We start from the raw sequence: 22,947 nt of genomic DNA on the forward strand, positions 1-22,947 counted from the left end.
TAATAGTATTAAATTCTACTATTTATAAATTAAAATAATTATATATTAATAAGCTTAGTTTGACTAGTTGACTAGAAGGGGTATTTTAGTTATTGTGTTTAAAAAAATAGGCTAAAATTGACCAGGGGGCGGTGTAACTATTTATTCGTAACATGAGGGTAATTTTTTATATTAAAATTTTTATAAGGGGATTGTTGATAATTTTATATATTATAGGGGGTCAAAAAGAATTTAACCCTATATATATTTAGTAATATATGTGTATGTATATAATATTTTGTTTGCTAGTGAATTATAATATATATATTTATGTTAAGTATTTTTTTATTGAGGAATTTATTTTTATATTTTAAATAATAATTATAATTTTAATGCATAATTAAATACAATGTAGTACTGTCTCCAAAATAATTTTATTAGACTTTATCTTTGGAATGAAAAAACATAATATATAAAATTTAAGTAAAAAATTTAGAATTAAGTATGTATTATTGGTATATTATCCTCAAATTTTAAATTTCTCAAATATTTTAGTAAAATAGGAAAAATTATAAGTACAAAAGATTTAAATGGTCTAAGTTGAAAAAATTTGTAATCAAGAGTTAAATGCACTATCTAACAGAGGAACGCGGAGACCAGCCTCAAAATCAGCAAAAATTAAAGTTCTACACTTGAACGAAGGAAGGTGTATACAGTCATGGGGCAAAGTAGGGGTGGGCGTCGGGTCGGATTTTTCGGGTTCGGGTCGGGTACCCGACATGTCGGGTTGGGAAAAAATGAACCCTAACCTGAACCCGACTAATTGGGTACCCGGCGGGTTCGGGTTTTGTCAGCTTCAGAAAATGAATTTTTCAAAATAAACTTTATTCACTAAAATGTAACTATGGACACAAATACTTAAAACTTTACATAACTACCCAAAAAAAAGAGTTCAATCTCATCCTAAATTATCATATATTTTTGTAAATCATTTCAATAACAACAATAAAGCTAAGGCCTCCTAAATCGTAACGCCTACAGACTGAAAAAGCAATCAACTCATATCAATTAGCTAAAATTATGCTAAAAGTTAACTAGTTGCTTCTCTCATAACTAGTTAATATGCTATTAATGATATTGTCATAATTTACCACCCAGCTCAGAATTCATAGAAACAATCGCTATCAGCAACAGTACATGGCCCCGATCACAATGCTTCCACAATCCAACTAGGATGGTAAGAAAACAGTTTTAACAAAACCAGCTCCAAAATGGATGCAGAAAAACCCAATATCAAAACACTGTCTTAACATCATTGCTTGATGGCCATGCATTAAGTAATGCAGAAAATTACCAATTGAAATTTGTGACGCAACTTAAGCAGTAGCATTGAACTTATAGATGGCTTATCACATTGTTCAGATTGTTTTAGATCAGACAGCTCAAGATAAGATCATGTACAGTGAAACTCCTGTAACTTAGCAGACGTATAACCCTTAACCTCTTTTTATATGAATCAGGCCATAATTTGTTAAGCAATGGCATCATATTTGATTTGCTTGTTCTAGAGAAGCAAAGTTCCCACAATTTTATTTCCTCACTCTTCTTGAAACATATTAAAAATAGACAGCATATTTCAAACAAATGAGTCAATGTGACATTTCAACATATACTAAGTATGCATACAAATTTACCTTCAAAATCAAAATATAAAACAAATCAAAACTAACCAAAAATCTAATTTCAACAAAAATACATAACTATTACATGATTACATCAACAAAACAACTCCAATAGTTGAAAAATTACCCAGCAAAATGCTGAAAATTGGCAAAAATACGACTGTTGTTGGCGAAGAAGGAGACAAAGACGTCGTCGGCGTCTAGTGGGTGGCGCAGCAGCAATGAAGAAGGAGGGTTCGTCTGGTCGGCACAGCAACGGCAGCAACAACGGCGCAAAAATGGGCAGCAGCAGCTAGAAGAAAGGTTTCTTTACTTGGAAGTTGGAATACCGAATACCCGTCATGTACCCCTTTTAGAAGTGAATTACAAATAATAGAAGTAAATGAATTCCGATTAATTCCTTTTGAAAATATAATTATAATACTAATATTTCAACGACAAACACATAAATAAATCATAAACTTAACAATTTTATAACTAACTATAGATAATATATTTACTCTTAAAAATATATTTGTACACATGCATCGCCCGGTAAAAGTATTACATTGTGTAAAATTTGTGGAACCAATCTTCTAGAATTTACAAAATTATATTTTGAATTAAAGTGCAATTGAGGCATTTATGAGGGTACAAATCAAGTGATGCATTAAGGGTAAAACAAGAGAAGGCTAGAATAGGAGGTGGTAATTTACCCTATATTTGGATGAAATGATTTGGAAAAATATTTTCTAATAACTCAGACATCAAATAAGTTTGACATTCATTACAACGTTACAAAGTAAAATTCAAAAAGACAAAAATTTGATACCATCTATAACATGAAATTTACCAAGTTCAAAAGATTTATTATTATGAATTTGAATTTCATGACTCCAACGTTATCAATCCAAATACAGTCTAAACGGAAAATCTCAACTTCCACACTGTACATGATGTGGAACACTCGAGACCGGTTGCCCCGATGCGCCACTGAGAATTTTGCCAATATGATGGTAATTTTAGCTGATACCTGCTGCTGCATGCCCCATTGTTTAGGAGGACAAGCTGTACTTTACCCTAAAGCTCGACGGCAGATGAACCATACCACAGAAAAAAATACATCAGCCATCAACAAGTACTGTTACTTGGAAAAATTAATTGGAGCAGGCAAATAATTCCCAGGAATTGCGATGACAGATTATCAGCCTCCACCTGATGAAAGTTAATATGTATTCTACAAGTTTTTTTCCTTTCCTTACAGGGTATAACAGTTATCTTTTGAGAAACATTAACAAAAGAACTGCTCACTAATCATTCAGCCAATAAAGGCAGCTATCTAAGTAGGACAAAAACTTGGCTCGGAATTCAGTCATGTAAGAGATTGGAAGCAAAGAGGGAATCAGTTCTCAAACACATAATTAGATACTGGATTTAGTTTGTCATGTCTCCATCAACGCTCATTGCTTTTGCATTTAAAGTATATGGTACTGCTGGACCTGTGGGCTCTGCGAACTGGGGTCCAGAGGACTTGGGTTCGCCTTCAACAAATGGATTTCTTGGAGGAGCTGGGCGGTCCACTTCCATAGCAGCTGTCCTTGGCGGTGACGAGGGCTGCACATCAACATCAGGGTAGGCTGCCTTAAATCTTGCTCGCAGCCCTTCATCTACCAACCGTACTCCTTGCAACTGATTACCAAGTGATAACCACCTGACAGCCAAGACTGATCTTTTGAGAAGCTACATATAAAGGAAATAATTTACACTTAAAGCTCCAGTGAAGCTTGTAACCACGCCTATTTGAAGATCACTTTTTTGAGAAAGCCTCTAATGTATCCTTCTTAGATATATCTCAATTCACATGTGTGTATCACATAGGAATCAAACAGGAGATAGAGCCAAGAAAGAGTGGGCAGAAGCAGTGGTGATAAACACTTTCCAACAGTTGAAGTGCCAACGAATATTTAGCAAAAGAAATATATCAATGAATGGACTTATGGTAAGTGACATGGAAGAAATGAATGTGAAAAAAGAAGGAAGAGAATGGGATTTTCCAAATAAGACCATGTTACTGGACTCTAGGGTGATATGCATAAGTTTGTCAGACATAACATGCCTATTGATCCAACAAAATAAGTATGGAGACAACTGAATCACACATGGCCAAGTTGTCAAGTATGAGCACCAGTACAGCAAACGGATCAATAAAATGCCTAAGTTCGTACTTTCTGCTAAGATGTTATTAATTTTAGAAGACCAGCTTTACTTTTCCCTTTGCATATTTCCCTTAACCAAATTTAGAACAAACTGAATAATTATGATATAAAGCGAGTCAAACACCTAAGTCAATAACCACTATGACCAAATTCCGAGGTCTAAGTTTACAGTCAACCTGTCTAATGGGAGCCATTCCCGAGCCTGATTATAGTAGGTTTCCCATTGGTAGAAAAAGTCATGTTGATGGAAGTTTAATACCAACATAAATTTAAGAACTCAATCACCAGGTCTAAATTCAGGAACAATATGATATAGCAAACAAATAGTCAAAAGAGCTGCAATATGTCCAGGCCCTCTGAGATCAGGTCAGTTTATGCACAACAATACAGAACAAAATCAAGTTCACGGTGAACTAGATGTTTAAAGATATGAGGCTTAGGTTCTAGTAAAAATTTTGTTAAGCAAATATATTAAGTTCAGAAATGTCAACATCATTATGTCATTTTTTCTATAGTTATTAATCAAGTGATATTGATAGTAGCAACAAGGTTGGAGATGCCCCCATGATTTTCCCTCCAAAGGGAGCTTTAGGGTTGAAGTTGAAAAGTCAAGGGCTCTGTTTGGAGCTATTTTCGAGGACGTTTGGTTTGTAAAAGCAAATTTGAGTTTGAGATATTTTGGGTAGTATATGGGAATATTAGTAATGCTTTGTACTGTTTTCTGATATTGCTGAAAAGTGCTAAAAATGGATGAAGATGTGTTTGATATTGTTTTCAGAATAGATAAAAGTCGCAATATATGCCAAACCATGTTGCAGTAGTGCATATGTGCTTGTAATTATATATAATATACAGATTATCATCACGAGAACTAGAAGCCTAAGCTTAGCTCCGAAACATAAGTCCTCTTTTTAGTCATTAAGAACCAAACAAAGTATTTTTTTTCAAGATAAAGTCAATTAGCAAATTGAGCTGTGTCACTTGCAGAGCAATGTGGTGTTCATGCCCTTGTTTCTGTAGAGTTAGCTAGATCAGTTTATAGGCGTATATCTTCATCTTGTTTCAAATCTTCGATCACCATAACACATGGATTCCTGCTCCAGTAAATATAACCCAGATATTGACTCGGATAGCTAATTGGGATTGCTGGGGACTTTCCACAAGGTAAATTCGGGTTTTTGCCAATAGGAATTGATTACGTAAATACACTTCTAAACGAAACTACATCCCTTTAATAAAATAATTTTGGGGAAGGAAAGGAGAGCTAGACGACATTTCTCAAGCCAGTAGAAATACACAAGTAGGTTTTACCAGAAAGCAAATTTTAACATCTCTCAAGCCGCTTCTGCTCTACCTCCAATTTCCTGTTCTCCACTATTCTATAGTACCCTCGCAAACTGATTCAGTTGTACAGTTAATAAATCTGGAATGAACTCAGTTTGTTTGACTGTTTGTTTGTCATTTAAGATTATTCCCATACTGAAGACCTGCTGATTGAGTTTGTAGATAAGATATGAAGGAAAGAACAAAGGACATCAACATAACTTATGATTTTCCCTTAATATATATGTAAGCTTTGAGGTGTCCAAGCCCATAATTCATCAACCCCCATGATAATACACTATATGAATCCTTTCAAATCCTAATGAACAACTCTCTTGGTCAGAGTAATTAGTAAAATCGTATTCCGGTAATTTTTAAAGGGCATAGAAATCCAGTTCAGATTAATAAACAGTTTAACGACCTTTAGTTATCTTCACTAAACAAATACTTTCCATAGTTGGAGCTTGGAAGAGTAATCAAGAGAGCATACCCAGCCTGTACGTTGTGCATCCTTGCAAATAACTCCAGCTTTCTTGTCCTGGGACTTATCCTTTCCAGCATGGGATACATCTATAACACATCAAGCAAGTGTTAGGCACAAATGTATTCGGAAAATCCAGTATACTCTAAATTGGAGAACTATGACAAAAGGGTTAATTACACTTTAACTGATCACTCTGGAAAATAGGCAGTTCAAACCCCCACCCCAAGTCAAATGCTATCAAGTTAGTTTGTTGTACTCGGGCGATGAATGGTTTAAATACCGTTTTCAGTGTTGGGATTGAGAGAATGCTCACAAGCATTTTATAACAGGTTATGTAAATTTTCAATTAACAGAAGCCAATTCCCCTTCTTACATCAAGGATGTGAATAACTAGAAAAAAAGAGTACCAAGCTTTTCCTTCATTTTCTATTTCAACTTTTTCCCAACTCTTGTTTTTTGACTAGTTCATTTTTGGTGATTTTTCAATAGTCATCATGTTGTCTTGCTCCAATCAAGAAGGCAAATTCCACCTGTTTAGTAAGACATGATCCTTTGTTATAAAACCTTATTACCTAATTTAATTTCGTAAAAATTCTGGCAATTGAAAAATGGATTCAAAAAATAAGATTAATGCAATTAAAAAGGAGGAACCATGTTCTTCTGTGGCTTTGATCCAACCTATGAGTTGAAAATTAAAAATGAAAATAATGAAATTTGTATTATGTCCGCACATATGCAATGGGTGTATCTTACGTTCAAATGATGCTGAATTTATTCTGACGTGGATGAGTACCTGTATATGTTTACATCTAATGTTGATATTCCACAATGAATAGTAGACATGTTAAGTACATATAATATATCATATTATAACTAAAACCTTACTTCTTCAATAGATTTCTTTATATATGTATATACACACACGTATACCTGTATGTAAACACCATAGCTTTAACATAGAACCTAAAATACAGAATTGTTCTAAGTATATCAACCATTTTCAGATATTTGATTATAAAGTAATAAAAGTGAAGGGGGTCAAATAGTACACATTAGGGCAATCCAGCGGACAGAGGGAAGTTAGGTTAGTTAAGGAGGTTAAGAGTGGTTAGTTAAGGAGGTTAAGAGTGTGACTTGAGGAATAGTTGATGGGAATAGTGTATTTCATTCCAAAGGATGTTCCAGATCCATGTACTTTAAGAACTGGCGTATTAGCTCTATAAGAGGAAAGATACATATTAAGAAATAATCAAATGCAAGCAAAGAAATGTTGAGAGATGAGCTTCTTCAGTTCCGTAACTGTACTATGAATAGTAGCACGTCCACTAACCTCATCTGGTTTACGACTTGTTTCACGAACTTCGGCAACAATGACATCAGTGTCAATATTTCTATTTACTTCAGGATTACCCTTTACTCCAACAAGGCAATGCTCCTTGCTGTGGTTGAGCCAATGGCCAGTGCGACCTGTTCTGATAATTCGCTGAAGTTGATTGGTCTTCACCCAGATGATCTCCTCTACGCGCTTGTACCCCCAAAGTTCCAGACTGCTCAAGTGTAAAATTCGAAGAAACCAGACATGAATTTACTCTCTATGCAAGAGAATAGAACAAGCAACAGCACCATTCTTTAATCACTGTGAATATGAACACTCCCACATCATGCAATAGTCTAACTATTCCAAAACTTTACATGATAGAGGTCCTACTGCTTAAGCTTTTACATTAATGAATCTACTAATAAACACAGTGGCATAGATTTTATCAGACATCCATCACTTTTCAGCCAGATAAGTTTTCCTAGTAAAAGAAGCAGCTGGGGGTGCTTTCATGGTTGAAGGTAAATCATCCAGTAATCTCATTCTTGTTAAGTTAATAACATAGATCCTCCAACCAGTAGTATTAAGGCCATTCAGTAAAAAGTACATCATTTTAAGATAAAGAAGAGGCATACCATTCCCGTCCAAGTTCCATTGCACGTCCAGTAACCCAAAGAAATATCAGACCATCAGTTTGTAATGCAGGAACATTAAGAGTGCGCATCTCATCATCAGCCATAGTTCCATAAGGCAATTCCATATGAATATCCCAAGGAGGATCAGCCATTATAACTCCAAATTGCCCTAAAATATCCATTCGAAATGAACGTATGTCACAGTTAATCCATTGTGGCTCTCCAAGCTCTACTTCCGAGCAATAATGAGCACTTTGAGGCTTCAATGGCTTGGGAGGGGGTAAAGTAGCTTGACCCATCATCATAGGTGATACGTCCGGAGTTGAATCCAGCTCATAATGGACATACTTGCATGTCTATCATCAACACAAGTATCAGTAATTTGGTTTCAACATGTAGCCAAATAAATCTCAATAGGAAATGAAATAACAATATAAGTTTACCTTCATGTGACGGCAGGTATCAAGAAATGAACAATCCCCCAAATTCACATCAGTATGTGCAGCAATTATACGCCGAAAATGAACCTAAATCAAGTGAAAGATTTAGTAGATACAATATAATCGAAGTCACTTCTAGAATCTTTGTAGTGAAAAGGGTATATGTAAGAAACAAATCATCCAGGGTATTCTATAATATTATACTGAAAATAAACAAATGATTGACTTCATCTACAGTAATAAGAGAGATTTCCTCCAGATAAACCCCCTTCACCAATAGAGACAGAAAAATAGCTCTACACTCACCTTTTCACAAGCAATGAAGGAACCCGATTGACGTCGGCAATCTTCTTTTGTTAATGCGGAGCAGTATTCTTTCACTTGAGATCCACCTTTGCTTTTGAACTAATACAAAATCGCCAGAATTTATAGTGATAGTTAGATTGATACCTGATAGACCAGCAACAAGTGGCTTCAAGAATGGCAAACAGTATGTATATGCTCCGTATAGACAAGAAAATGCAGAAGATAAAGATCCCTCTCTATGCGCATTCTAGTTATCATAAACACGCTATGCAAGTGAATTAAGTAGAAATAAATGAAAAGCACAATAAAATAGATTACTTTCTTCAAACAAACACATACTTTAGCAGCGACAGCAGTTTCTTTAGCAGTAGGCCGGTGGATGAGGTCCAAAAGCTCCTCTCCCGTTTTTGACTTCTGCATTTCCTTAAAACTCTTCTTATTCAATAAAGCCTCAAGATCCTTCATATCATCCTCCTCCGTCCTCGGTTTTAACGCAAGGGCATTTCCTCCCACACCTTGCAGCCCACTGGGGGCCATTAGAGATGGCCTATGCATTGGGGGCGGCACCCCCACACCTCTTGGCACCCCTATCATCCCCATCCCTCTCGGCCCAACACCCCTTGGCCCCATCATCATTGGTCCTCCCATCCACATATCCTGCATTCCCCTCCCAACACCAAATCCACCTCCACCAATCATATTCTCCCCACTCTTTCCTGCTTCAGTTATCCTATTCCCATCATTGGAGTTCCCCTCATTCAACTGCTTAGTTTCCGGCAACTCTTTCAAAAGCCTAGTCCTATCAATGTTCATAACTATCACTCTTGACTTCCCACTCACAACAAACTCCTCTAAGTCCAGCCCACCATTATCCTCCGCCATGGACCTTAGCGCCATCTCCACTGCAAGGATTGCCCCCGACTCCCCACCCAACTCCCTCAATGCTGCCCTCTCAGCCACCGTAGCTGATGAATCATTCTCCAATTTCCTCAACACTGTCGAGGAATCAATCGGATTAAACGGCACCCTCTCTAACAAACAGACTGCCACCATCGACCTAACAACAGAAAGTGGGCCACCATTCTCCTCAACCAAAGCCCTCTCACTCTCTCTAGGTGAAGGCCTCGAGAGAGCGGCAGAAGAAGTGACTTTGGAGTTCTCTAACGGAAATTTGGATACATGGGCTTTGCTTAAATTGGGTTTGGATGGGAGAATTTGAGCGAGGGGGGTAAAAGGTTTGTCGTTAATTCCGGAAATGGCTTTAAGAGAGAGGTCGAGAGAGGAAACGAGGTCTGGGACCAAGGATTGGAGGGAAGCAATGAGGTCTAGGTGCGTCGTGTGGAGGGTATCCATACGGGATTCAAGCTGCCGCCTCATCTCCTTTATTGCTGAAATTGAATCTTCATTCCCTTCTAAACCTTGACCCTCCATCCCTTGTTACTTCTTTCAACTTGCAATCTCTAACAAGTGTTGTATTTCTGGACCATGAAAAAGATGTGTGTGTGTGAGGATTCGTGGAGGTTTTGCCTGAAATCAAAGACGGTAGAACTGAACGAGGGAAGAAGAAAAGAAAAGAGTGATTACTTACACAGCCCTCCCCTTCTAGTTATGGAAAATTACAAATTACCCCCATCTTATTATTAATATTGCTCACACATGTTGATGCCCGTCCACTTCCATTAATTTTGGAAAAACATGCAATCAATCTCTTGTGATATTTACCGTATTTGAAAAATCAAAATACAAAAAAAAATATTGCAAATAAAAATATTTGAATTGAAATATCAAAATTAATTTGCCCACAAATACCCCCGCCTTCCACGAGACTCGTTCATAAATATATGCTGAAAATTTAATTTTCAAAGTGAATGAGTCATGAAAATGTGAATCAACTTTATTAAGCTGCAATTATCATATATATCTATATCTATATCTATACCAATACTATATATAAAAGTATGAATCTCTTGTTGATAAAAAATGTTTATATTCTTACTTAAATAATCTTTTAAATAATAAATTCAAATTAGTTCTAGAAGATAAAATTCTATCGAAGAATTACTAAGAATCCTAATTCTTCTAAACTACTTGGACATTAATAATAAATATATCCAACTAAAATAAATAAATAGAAAAATAATATTTCTGAATAGTTTTTAGAAGCTATTTTTAAATATTAAAAATATTAATTTAAGCACAGTAAAATATAAAATGAATAGCATTAGAATAATATATAAAATACTAATTCAAACTTCAACAACTATATATATATATAAAAGAATAAATATCATGAAATTTAAATAAAAATTATCAATCTTATTAAATTAGAAATGCTTTTGAAAAATTTAAAATGGGTCACTTTAACTAATCGATTTTAGAAATAATTATATTAATTTTTGGTTCCATATGCTATTATCTTTTTTAATTTAATCCTATTTATTATGATTTTCTCATATTGTATTCTGAAAGTTGAAAGTTTTTCAATTTTAGTTGTCATGTGCATTTTTCGACCAATTATTAAAGGAGTCGTTAGCATTTTTTATTAATTTATAGGGGCTTCTTCAATTTAGTCCCATTTATCGCGATTTTCTCCTATTGCATCCGATAAGTCGAAAACTTTCTTAATTGTACTTTAGCATTTTTTGTACACCAATTACATGACAAAATTCGATTTAAATAATTTTTTTTGTACATATATAGAAATTTGGATTATTAAATGTGAATGAATCATCATTGTATGAATCTATTTTTTTCTATTTGTAGTGGCACTCAGTCTATGTTGATAAGTATTGGAATTTATATAGTATGGTAGGGTGTATGTATTTATTGTATGAGTTATATATATATAAATTATTTTTTTGCCCTTATAACTGAATGTGTATCAACAATATATACATCAATATATTTGAAAATTATTTTAGAAACAAATATAAGTTATTTTTCAAAACCAAAAAAAAGCAATACAAAAGTTAATTAACTCTTTAATGGCATAAAGTGTATACGACAATTGATCTTAATATGATAAAACAAAGCAAAATTTTAAAAATATTAATATAAAAAACTTTATTTGAAAAAATAATAATTCTTAAAAGTAAGTAATTTGGACGTAAACCACGTTTTTGGTAAAATCAGTGTATGCTATAAATTCTATATGTTCAATAAACGTATGATTTTAGAAAGAGTTAAATTTCTTTTGATCTCTTGTGATATAAAAAAAAAATCAAAAAGCCCCTTATAAAAATTTAAATATAAAAAATCACCCATATATTATAAACAATGATTCATACAGCTTTATGGTCAACTTGGACTTATTTTTTTAAAGACAATAACTAAAATGTCCCTACATATATATGAAAAAATTTTATATTTATAAATTATATAAATTTGAATTAAAATATACCTATAATATTTGTAATATATAAAATTAAAATTTTTATACAGAAAAATTATTTTTTTGGTCCATTAAATATGTCCAATATTAATTTTAATTCGATATCATGTCTAATTTTTATGAATTAAGTTTTAAAATTAATAAATTTTAGTCCTTTAGTGGCCCAAAATTTTGATTTTTATCGAAAACATGACATGGCATGTCAGTTAAATATTTTTTGGGGAATTTTAGTTCTAGGTGGCCCTAAAAGATGAGTTAGACGTCACATTGGATACAATTATATTATATATATTACTATAATTTATAAAAATAAAAATATAATTTTAAAAAAATAATAATCACTCCCCTTCCCACCCCCGAGTCGGAGTGGCATCGCGGTCGAGCTCGAGCTCGACACTCGACTCAGTGATTTCGAGCTCGAGCTCGAGCTCGATTACTCGAATTTTTTCCAGAAATTGCAGCAGAGTGGAGGTGGGAAGGAGAGCAATTTTACAACCTTGCATACAAAATTTTTCAGAAATTTTGCTAATATACAACATTACAATTCTTACAAAAGCAAACAACAACAACTAGAATTAAACAAATCATTGTCCCCTGAAAACACACCCAAAATCAAGAAAAAGAATTAAACAAGATGCTAAAAACCACACCCAAACCCAAGAAAAAGAAGAATAAGTAAAATGCAACAGAGAAATAAAGATTACCTGGAAGCCGTACTCGTCGCCGTCCTCTTTGCCGACCTACCGTCCTTGTTGCCGTGAGTTTGGATTTAGGGTTCTAAGAGATGGGTTTGGGGAAGAATTGAGAGAGGAGAAAGAATGGAGAAGAAACAGAAAGAGAGAAAGAAAAAGGATGAAGAAACGAGAACAAGAGAGAGAAAGAGATGGGTTTTTTATTTTTAACTTTTTGTATTCTTCTTCTTCTTTTTCTTCTTCTTCTTCTTCTTCTTCTTATTATTATTATTATTATTATTATTACTACTATTATTATTATTATTATTTTAAATTATGAGATCGAATCATAAAATTTTTACATAAATTTAGTTGAAATTAATATATATTCACAATTTGTAAATTTTATATATTTATAAATTTAGTATAACATTGATATAACTATCATCTTATATTATTAAAAAACATGTGTTATTCAGATCAAATCGTTAGATATGATAAACTTACAAAAAAATATATTTGGTAAAGTTTTAGATTTATTGGATATACGAATGTCGAGATATCGTACTCGAAACATAAGAGTAATCATTCAAGACGATGTATCGTTGAATTAGGCCATACGATTTTAAATCATACCGTCTGATATGATCTAATGGACACAGTGTTGTATATATTTAAATTTCGTATGAATCAGGTGCCCGAATTTTAAGATATCTTAATTATTGATTAAACTTTTTAATCTCATTATATATATAATAAAATAATAATTGAAATTGTTCAACCATTATTATTATTATTATTATTATTATTATTATCATTATTATTATTATTATTATTATTATTATTTTAAATAATGAGATTGAATCATCAAATTTTTACATAAATATAGTTAAAATTAATATATGTTCACAATCTACAAAATTTATGTATTTATAAATATTAGTATAACATTGATATAACTATCATCTTATATTGTTGAACAACATGGGTTAATCAGGCCATCAAAGTTCAGATCAAACCGTTAGATATGATAAAACTTACAAAAAAATACATTTGGTAAAGTTTTAGACTTATTGGATATACGGATGTCGAGATATCGTACTTGAAACATAAGAGTAATCATTCAAGACGGTATATCGTTGAATCAGACCATGTGATTTTAAATCATACCATTTGATATGATCTAATGGACACAGTCTTGTATATATTTAAATTTTGTATGAATCAGGGGCTCGAATTTGAAAATATCGTAATTATTGATTATATTTTTTAATCTCATTATATATATAATAAAATAATAATTAGAATCGTTCAACCATCATCATCGTCATCATCATCATTATTATTATTCTGGTTGTTGTTATTATTATTATTATTATTATTATTATTTTTAGATTAATTCATAGCAATTACTAAATTTTGACATAAATTTATAAATAATAAAAAATTATAAGTGAATTACTTGTCAATTTAAGAAAAATATAATGTAATACAAATATATATTAAAATATAACATAAAGTTTATATATGTCATATTAAATAATAATTTTAATTATAAAAAAAATTTAATTTACTAAGTTGTTGATTAAATATATTTTTATATAAAAATTAAATGTATAAATAAAAGTACCATAATTTATTATTATCCAAAATAAAATGTATGGTATTGATTAATAATTATAATATATGGTCAATTTTGATTATAAAATTGATCAAATATTAAATATGAAATTAAATATATAAAAAATTCAATATATGTATATATAATAAAAAAAAATATGTTCACCAACAGCCTCCAATAAACTCGAGCGCGAGCCGACTCGACTTATCTGCCACCCCTACCCCGACTGCCTCCACTGCACCCATTCCCACCCCCACCCCCCCTACTGCCCCCGCAGAGGGGGCGATGGCGTACAACACCGGTCGCCCAGAAGCGATGAGCAACGCATCGTCCAGATGCGATGGGCAATAGTGTCGCCCTCAATGGATGGGCGAAGCGAGGGCGACAACCGTTGCCGAAGGGTAAGGAGGGTGCACTCCTCTGCAGCAGCGGCGACAAATTTTTGTAAGAAATTATGTAGTTTTAATTAATTTAATTATGTAATTAAAAATATTAAACTAATTATATTTACATATAAAATATATTTTATTATTAATAAAGTATTTATATATTTAAAAATTTATTAAATTACATATAAATATATATATATATATATTATTAGAGAGATAAGAGCAAAATTTATAAAAAAAAAATACTTTTAGACCCATATTCACAGTCAACACACATGTACAACTAATTTCTGACCTTAGGGGGGTTTTTCGAATTTTTTTTCATATTATAGGGGGTGTAATTGGTACATTTTTTAAGGGATTTTTTTGAATATTTTCAATATTATAGTAGGGGTTTTTTTTAATTTTTTTATTTTAAAAATATTAAACAAGTCTATTATTAAATAAAAAAATCGAAAAATAAAATATGAGATCCAAGAGATCTTATTCAGTAACACATATAAGATACAGTGATATATAAATCTATATATGTAAAATCAATACTCCGAGAAGTAACTCATTTGATACGTAATATGTGCGCACCGCCAGAGAACAAAGACGGCAACGGTAATATTCGTAATGAGAACTCAAAAAATGTCTCAATGTTTTTCGCATTTTCCCTAAATTATGCATTTAATTGTTTTTATCCCCTAAAATATAAAATATAACAAAAATACTTTTGATATAATACTTTAATATGATAAAATGTACTTCTCACTTATTCTTATACTTTTCATTTTACTTCATAAAGTATGTTTTATTACAAATTCTCAACTTTAATGATTTAAAACTTTTACTCAAATTTTATTTAAGAAATAATAAAAATTACTAAATTATTTATGTAAAAGATACATATAAGTATGTGTAAATGCATAATGTATATAGTTTAAGAAAAAAGTATGTTTATAAGTTTTTATTCAATTACATGTACTGATATACATATAACTAAAATATATCATATTATTATTAAAAAATTATACAATATTATGGATTAATTATATTATAAATTTGCATATTTTACAATATATATATATGATCGGTGTAATATTTTAAATTTATATTGATAATTTATTTTTTAAAAAATTAATATATATAGCAATATAAGTAAACATTATGTAAATTTTTATAAAAAATATAAAAATTATTAATTTATTGAATTTATTGTGATTCTATACTCTTTATAAAAATTATGGATTTTGAGTATAATTATTTAATTTTTTAATAATAATTTTAAGAGTATAAATAATAAATATATTTTTATCATAAAACAATAGGTCTATGTCATGAGTCATGACGGGACTTTTTGTTATATTATATAATTTAGGGGTAAATGCACTCTATTAATAGGTTGGGGGTAGAAAATGTATTTAACCTAAAACTAATACTGTTCTCTTCTCTTCTGATCATACTCCACCCATACCAGGACCGACATAACTCTCTCTCTCTCTCTCTCCCACCCACCCACCCCGTAAACACTATTTTCCAAGTGGTTCGAGATGTATGCCAAGATGAACAGGTGAGGTTTAAAGGTCCGTATAATCACAAGAATGATTCTTGATTTTTCAAGCTGTGTTTTCTTGTTTGTTTTTAGCTTTTTCAGTGCTGAATGCAAATGGGTTTTTTCTTTTTGTTTCTTTGTCTTTTTGACCTGTTTGCTGTTGGGGGGTTTTGGTGAATTTTTTGTCTTTTCCATAAGGTTATAATTTGGAGTGTGATTGTCACTAGTTGCATTGTGATCATTGGCTGTAATCTGAGTTTTGGTACTTGGGTGCATTTCTTTATTCTTTTGTCATTTCTGCCCTTGTTGAAACAGATAGTTGGTAAAAGAGAAAAGGCTTAAGATTATCATATTCAACATTGACTTTCTTGGTCTTGGGATTAAAGGTAAAATCTTTTTGCCCTTTTTTCAGTTACTAGTTCTTTCACTATCCAAGGAAGTATCATTTACGGTTCCTTTTCTTTATTTGATTTCACATATGAGATGATCTTGATTTCGAGCAGTTGCTATTCCAGTGTGCTCTGAGTTTGCTCATCAAATGGCTGAGATGATTGGTCCAAGATTGTACGGATGCTCCAATTGTAGAAATCATGTTGCACTTCATGATGATATTATCTCTAAAGCATTTCATGTGAGTTTGACACTATCTATTTATTTATTCATTCTATTGACAAAGTTCATTTCTGTACTGCTGAATATTTTCGTTTTTGGTTGTCAATCAGACTGTATCTGCTTACGTCTTGTTGATTTTCTTGAACAATGTAAAGTTGTAGTTTCTCTAAAGGAGAAAAGTTGTTGAAAGTAAAGGGATTAAGACTAATCTTGATACTTTTCTTGATGTGGAGTTCTGTCATAGTTTGATGTGTCTTGATCGCAGGAAGGAAAATCAAAAGAAAATCGAATATTATCTATTGCTCTAAATATGTCGTGCGACTCCAAGTTTAGTTACAAGTACCAAGAGCTTGTAGTTGCAGAAGAGTTAATTCCCTTAGAAGATTACGTCTCTACTTTTTGCATGCATACAGTTGATGATCTGCAACAATAGGTAAAATATGAGAAATCGGAAAGAGATTTGGCTTACTTTTGTCATTAGTTTTGATCTGTGTGGTGTGTTTATTAAGGTTGTTTATGCTCTCCTTGGAAGTTTCGAGTTATAAATCCGTCAATAAACGTGTGGTAGACATGGATCCTGGTCTTAACATAAGTTTTTGTGGTCAATGACAGGGAAGAAATGGTCGAGCATTTCTATTCTCTCATGCTATGAATGTTACTGTGGGGCCTAAGGAAGATAGGCAGCTAATGACTGGTCTTCATACAGTTGCTGATGTTTATTGTGGTGACTGCCATGAGATATTGGGATGGAAATACGAGAAAGCATATGAGGAAACACAAAAGTATAAGGAAGGGAAATTCATTCTGGAGAAGTCGAAAATTGTGAAGGAAAACTGGTAGTCCATGGTAAAGTTCTTCATTTACCACCTTGATGGATTCGCAACGGGGTTCCTTTGAAGGATTCTCATCAGTTTCAAATGTTAATTCATTGTTCGTTCCTGTGCATATCTGCTCTATTTCTTCTGTAAAATCATGTTGATGATTGTGTAACATGTGAATAAGTTTGTTAATATTGCGATTTGTTAACTCTAGTCAAATCTAATGATACCTGTGTGTCTATTACCATCATATGATGATCTACTCTGTGCTAATTGTTAGCTTAAGTCTTGAAGTATAGAAATATACAATTGTTAGTTCTTAAATGATCTTGAAATGGTCAGAAGTCTTGCAGCTCAAGCTTTTACATCATGTAAGTTTTTTGTGCAACAAGAAACTAGCATGACGCGACATTATATGTTGGAAGCCATTGTCACCCATATTAAAAGTTAAATATGGTAGCAGAAGGTAGGATAAACTGTTTTGGTGCTCTCTCATTTTTGTTCATGAAAGTAGAGGGATAGCTCATAAAGTTAAGATTAGGAGGAGGCATACACAACAGATCGTGAGACAGAAAAACAGTAATTAATAGGAGAGTGTTTGGTATATTATCTAACAGGTTTGTGATGAAGTTCTAAATTCTGAACTAAATCATTCAAGTACACCATGATGATATAGGCTAAAGTAACATGAGTGCTAATCTACTCGAATCAGTTGGCGGAAGCCCATTATTAATCTGCACAAATCTATATAATCTCTAGCGGGAGACAAGTGTAGGAAAATGTTCACTTGGTTGCTACTGAATTTTGGCTCATCTGATGCTATAATCCTACCGTTCATATCATGGGACATAAATCATATTGATTAAGATAGGATGATCACGATCTGAACTGTGACTCACAAACAAGGAAACTCATAAGGCACGGCTTCCATTAACGTTTTCATATGTTTAAGATCATAAAGTTGAGGTTGCTGTTAATAAAAACACGTACCCTGTCTTGATGCAATAGAAATATGAAATGGATCCTCAACCATCATAGATCTGCTCAGAAGGTACGGTACTGCTGTTTTCTCTATAATGATGATATGATATGTCTAGTAGTTGTGAACATGAAGGCAGATAAGTATTAATAGTTTGTGTGGTTACACGCCGCACGTGTTTGGTCTGGTTGGCTCACAAGTTTTTCTGAAGCACCAGTAGATTTGGAGAACTACTTGAAACCCCTTTCAACAGTTTTGGCTTCTTGAATGCCTTGCTCACTGCAACTTCACATCTTTACCTATTTTTGCTGGTGAAAACCTCCAAATGGAGGAATATGTGATCTGTACTTGTTGCCGTTTCACCTGAGAATTGACCTTTTTCTTGTCTGTACAAAGTATGCACGTTTAGATACATGAGTTGAAAGGAGAATGAAGCAATTATGAGTAGCTTGTATTTCCTCGTCTTGTGCATGGATATTGAATACTAATATTTTTCTATATTTTGGTGGTGTTGTAATTCTTTACATGGTGTTTCGTTTTATATATTGTTGTCACACGCAGTACTCGCGAGCATATAAAAAATAGGAATAATTGCATAAAACCCCCCATGTTAAAAGTATACGCGGAAAGCCCCAGTGGCTTTTGAAATGGTTCCATCATTTCTCTTTAAAGATGTCAATTTTAGATGCCCATATTTTAGTAGCCATTGATCTTTCTTAGTTAAAAATGGACGCCTTAGATTTTAAGTGATTTGTAAAAAATATATTTTTGTATTTAGGGTAAATTGTATAACACCTCTCTGTATTTTAGTGAAATTGTACGAAATTCTTCTGTGTTAATTTTATAGGGCAAAAAACCCTCCCATGTTAATCAGCAAAAAACCCCTCTTTCCATTAGAAACTAACGGAGAGTGCTTCAAACGCGTTGTTATGCAGGTATGGTTCATTTGTGCCCATTTCTTTTTATTTATTTTAAATTTTCAAATGTCCATTTTACTCATTTCTTTGACATATAAGACAAAATAATTTTTTTAATTCAAATATATTTTAAAAATAATGTATAATTAATTATTTTAAATTTTTATTTAATTTAAATATATTTAATAAATTATATCTATTTATAAAATATACTAATTAAATGTTAAATATCAAAAAATTATATAAAATTTTAAAAATTAAAAAGTAAAACTAGGAATTTACTTTTCAAATTTAAATATCCAAATTAATATAAATAAAAATAAAATATAACAATTAAATATAAATATTATTAGTTAATTTAAGTATTATTTAACTTAAATATGTGTTCATACATTATTATTTATAAAATATATTAATGAAATAGAAAAATACCAAAACATATAAATTTTTTTTAAATCAGATTGCATACTGTAACTAATGTTTAAATTAAAATTTTTTATTATGTGTATTTAAAATAAAAATCTAATACATTCTTTTTATTATTTTAAAATTTAAAAAAATTAAATTATTTTGCTTAAATTTGAAGGCTCTGTGGAATTTTGATTTTTGGATTAATCCTAGCCGACCATCGTTGGGTTATTCCAACTAGCATCGTTGGATTAATTTTTGGTTGTGAAACCGACCGTCATTGGCCGGCCCCCCAGATGCGATATGCTGGTCCGCCACCAGTGTCGGTATTATGTATATGTAGTATATATATATAATTACATATGTATGATATACATATATAATTATATATAGTTGTGTATATATAAATAAATAATATATTTTAAAAATGACTTCAAATTTTAAACCTTTGTAATTTTGAAAGATCAATGGTTGATAAAATAAGGGCATAATGGACAAACAATGCAAAGATTTAACGCCGTTAAAGGTAATTAACAAAAGGGGCGCGTGTGCATTATTTTATGTCTATATTTTTTAACACAGTGAAGTTTTTAACTAAAATTTTAGAATACAATGGGATTTTATGCAATTTATTCTTGTATTTATATATACATATAGACAGTTTTATATATAATAATTATACAAATATTTAATATTATATATACATATGTATATATAAAGGATGGAGGTGGCGACGACAAGGTGGTTTGGGGCGACGGTTGGGCGATGCGTCTGTTGCCGCACAAATCTGGGCGGCAACATCGAGGTGGAGGCCGGGAGGAAGAAGCAGAGGCGTGGGGTGGAGGCGTGAAGGCAGAGGCGGGCGATAGCCGGCGATTTGTGGAAGATGACCCGTTCTTTTTTTTTTTTAAAAAAAATAAAACTGAAATATAATCATGCATTTACAGAAAATTCAATTTTCACAAAATGCATAGATATTCATAATTTAAAAGTAAAATTAATACATATTTTTTAAACACATAACCGTGCTTCAAAACCATAAAACATGCTTTTAAAAAATAAATTAAACATGTTGTTCATGCTTAACGCATAATAACATGTTAATCCTAAAGCCACAACACCAAACTGGGCTCTAGTACCATTGAAAGAATCAATATGGCTTGGAAACGCGATGGAAGGGTGAAATAAAAAAAAAATTAAAACCGATTCAAAGGGGTATTTCCTTCGAAATTTTCAGGTATTTGTGTTTGTCAAAAGCATAATAACGAACACATAAACATGCTAGACATATGACTAGAGGATGAAACAAAAAGTATAGAAATATAACATGAAATTTTACCTTTTTGTTTCTATAGATGAGCAACAATGTGCATTGTTTCCTTTACATTATCCCGTTTCGTTCACTTGAGAATTCAAACTAGAATTCTTCTATGTTGTCCACACCACAAAATGAAATAGATATAGTTCTTTTTTTATTGTAGATAGCACAAAGAACATTGACACTAATTAATTAAATTAATTCAATTAATAAATCTAAGCCCAAACACTAATTAATTGATCTTATCAGTTAATTAAGTCAAATCTAATAAATTAATCCAATTGATTTAAAGGTGTTAAAATAAAAAATAATTAATCCAATTAATTAATTTTTGAGCCATCCATTAAATGAATTATTAAATAAATGATCCAATTATTTATATATTATTCTTGAATTAATTTAATCCAATTAAATTAATTTATTTCTTCTCGAATTAATTTAATTAATTCCAAATTAATTCCACCAATTTTATAATGATTTGTGTGTGACTCTTTAGGTTCAACCTCAGTTAGACTTTAGCTGTGTCCAATACAATAATTAATTAAATCTAGTTTAATTAATTAATTTATTTTTAATTAACCATTAATCGGAAACAATGGTCCATTGCACTAGAGACTAGGTGAATATTGGCATAACCATTTAGACTCTCAAGTACCATCCGGGTACGATCCTTCTATCATCCGTCTCCCTATCTAATTCTAGGACATGGAATTGGGCTCGGTTACCATCCTGGACTGTACACTATGTTCGATAACTCAAAATGCATTTGCTCTATTGGTTGACATAGGAAACCATTTCCTACTCAACCAATCGATGTGCCCACAGATTGTAAGAGCTCGAATCATCTTAGAGCACAAAGGAGACTCGACTATCATATATTGTTAGGTGATGGATTCTATCTTAGAACCCACCGGGCCTTACTATATATTCTGATTGCACTGAACAAGACTTGTAATGACCATATCCAAGATACAGTTATCTTCCGTCTAATCTAAGATACAACCATCATATGCATGCAACTGCCATGGTTCCTCAAGTCTGAGGACTAATTCCGTACTTTTGGAGCCAGGAAGATTTAATCATACCCACCAAGCCTCCAAAACTTCCATATGACGACTTTCCGCGAGTCAGTTCATTCGGCTTGACAACATTGTCAACACGCACTAAAATTGCATAGTCGTCCAATGTCTGTCGTCAATGAACACGACACTCATCCAATAAATGCAATTATAGTCTAAGTCTCAATCAGACTTTCGATGCCCAGTCTCGAGGTCTTTCGACTTGGAACGTTTCAAATCTAACCATCATAAGTTGGTTTCGTGGCCACCATCTAATGCGCAACCCAACTACATAAGTTATACAATTTAGTTTGTGAGCTTTTTTGTGATGTTAAGTATATAAACATAATAGTGAGCACAACAAATGCAATTGCCAAAACAATGAATCCTCACTTTATTCATAAACAATGTTACAAGTACATCGAAATTATCAGAACAGATTACATGAAGACCAATCCAATTGGCTCTTTGGTCATCTATTCTAATAGAACCAGGGCTTAGATCGGGACTCACCTCGGCGGGAACTCCAACAGGGAGTGTTAGGTCATGACCCTCGGCAATCATGGGCTCTACTGGGCAAGGCACAATTGGAGCACCTTCGGGAGCAACAACTTCAATTTTGATCCCTTCTTCCACAGCCGCTATGGCAGTTAGGTGCTCCCTCGCTTCTCCGTCCTAAGGCATCTAGAAAAGACAAGGCATCAAATAGTAGAACTCATTAGAAATAGGGACTTCCACCTCAGCAGGGGCATCTGGATAGACCTTACCGTTCTCATCTTCGGTGATGCTAATAAGGCTTATATTGAAACCTTCCATAAAGCCACCAAGAGCTCTGAACTGGCTATTGCATTTATTCCAGCGACAAC

At 32.4% G+C, this 22,947-nt stretch overlaps 2 protein-coding genes across 6 annotated transcripts; one reads left to right on the forward strand and one right to left on the reverse strand.

Annotated features, from left to right (window-relative positions):
* Window positions 1-2,818: 2,818 nt before the first annotated feature.
* On the reverse strand, window positions 2,819-12,663 carry LOC105179105 (N(6)-adenosine-methyltransferase MT-A70-like). 2 transcript variants are annotated; one of them, XM_088881835.1, is made up of 8 exons: window positions 12,458-12,663; window positions 8,702-9,840; window positions 8,363-8,461; window positions 8,060-8,143; window positions 7,617-7,972; window positions 6,994-7,210; window positions 5,670-5,749; window positions 2,819-3,351 (listed from the first exon to the last, which is right to left on the reverse strand). In XM_088881835.1, the coding sequence occupies exons 2-8, from the start codon at window positions 9,791-9,793 to the stop codon at window positions 3,075-3,077; spliced, it is 2,205 nt and encodes a 734-aa protein (XP_088737961.1). In that variant the 5' UTR covers window positions 9,794-9,840; window positions 12,458-12,663; the 3' UTR covers window positions 2,819-3,074. The 2 variants fall into 2 exon arrangements, with proteins under 2 accessions (XP_088737961.1, XP_011101001.3); XM_011102699.3 differs by having other exon boundaries at window positions 8,702-9,889.
* A 3,170-nt stretch (window positions 12,664-15,833) lies between these two features.
* LOC105179106 (protein yippee-like At4g27745) lies at window positions 15,834-17,651 on the forward strand. 4 transcript variants are annotated; one of them, XM_011102702.3, is made up of 4 exons: window positions 15,834-15,989; window positions 16,287-16,357; window positions 16,487-16,602; window positions 17,196-17,651. In XM_011102702.3, exons 3-4 carry the CDS (start codon window positions 16,510-16,512, stop codon window positions 17,421-17,423), a joined length of 321 nt encoding a protein of 106 aa, XP_011101004.1. In that variant the 5' UTR covers window positions 15,834-15,989; window positions 16,287-16,357; window positions 16,487-16,509; the 3' UTR covers window positions 17,424-17,651. The 4 variants fall into 4 exon arrangements, with proteins under 4 accessions (XP_011101004.1, XP_011101002.1, XP_020546897.1 ...); XM_011102700.3 differs by having other exon boundaries at window positions 16,475-16,602; window positions 17,196-17,620; XM_020691238.2 differs by having other exon boundaries at window positions 15,842-16,002.
* The last annotated feature ends 5,296 nt before the right edge of the window (window positions 17,652-22,947 follow it).

This window comes from Sesamum indicum, linkage group LG6 (genome assembly GCF_026168435.1).
Source record: "Sesamum indicum cultivar Baizhima isolate 11 linkage group LG6, ASM2616843v1, whole genome shotgun sequence".
Lineage (NCBI taxonomy): Eukaryota > Viridiplantae > Streptophyta > Magnoliopsida > Lamiales > Pedaliaceae > Sesamum > Sesamum indicum.

What these genes read in the sequence shown, in the direction of transcription:
- LOC105179105 (XM_088881835.1), bottom strand. Translation starts at nt 9,793, where the DNA reads ATGGAGGGTCAAGGTTTAGAAGGGAATGAAGATTCAATTTCAGCAATA. An exon ending in AAACTGCTGTCGCTGCTAAA is followed by an intron (nt 8,462 to 8,701) that starts GTATGTGTTTGT and finishes ATTTTGTATTAG; the next exon opens with TTCAAAAGCAAAGGTGGATC. An exon ending in ATACCTGCCGTCACATGAAG is followed by an intron (nt 7,973 to 8,059) that starts GTAAACTTATAT and finishes TGTTGATGATAG; the next exon opens with ACATGCAAGTATGTCCATTA.
- LOC105179106 (XM_011102702.3), top strand. Translation starts at nt 16,510, where the DNA reads ATGGCTGAGATGATTGGTCCAAGATTGTACGGATGCTCCAATTGTAGA. An exon ending in TTATCTCTAAAGCATTTCAT is followed by an intron (nt 16,603 to 17,195) that starts GTGAGTTTGACA and finishes GGTCAATGACAG; the next exon opens with GGAAGAAATGGTCGAGCATT.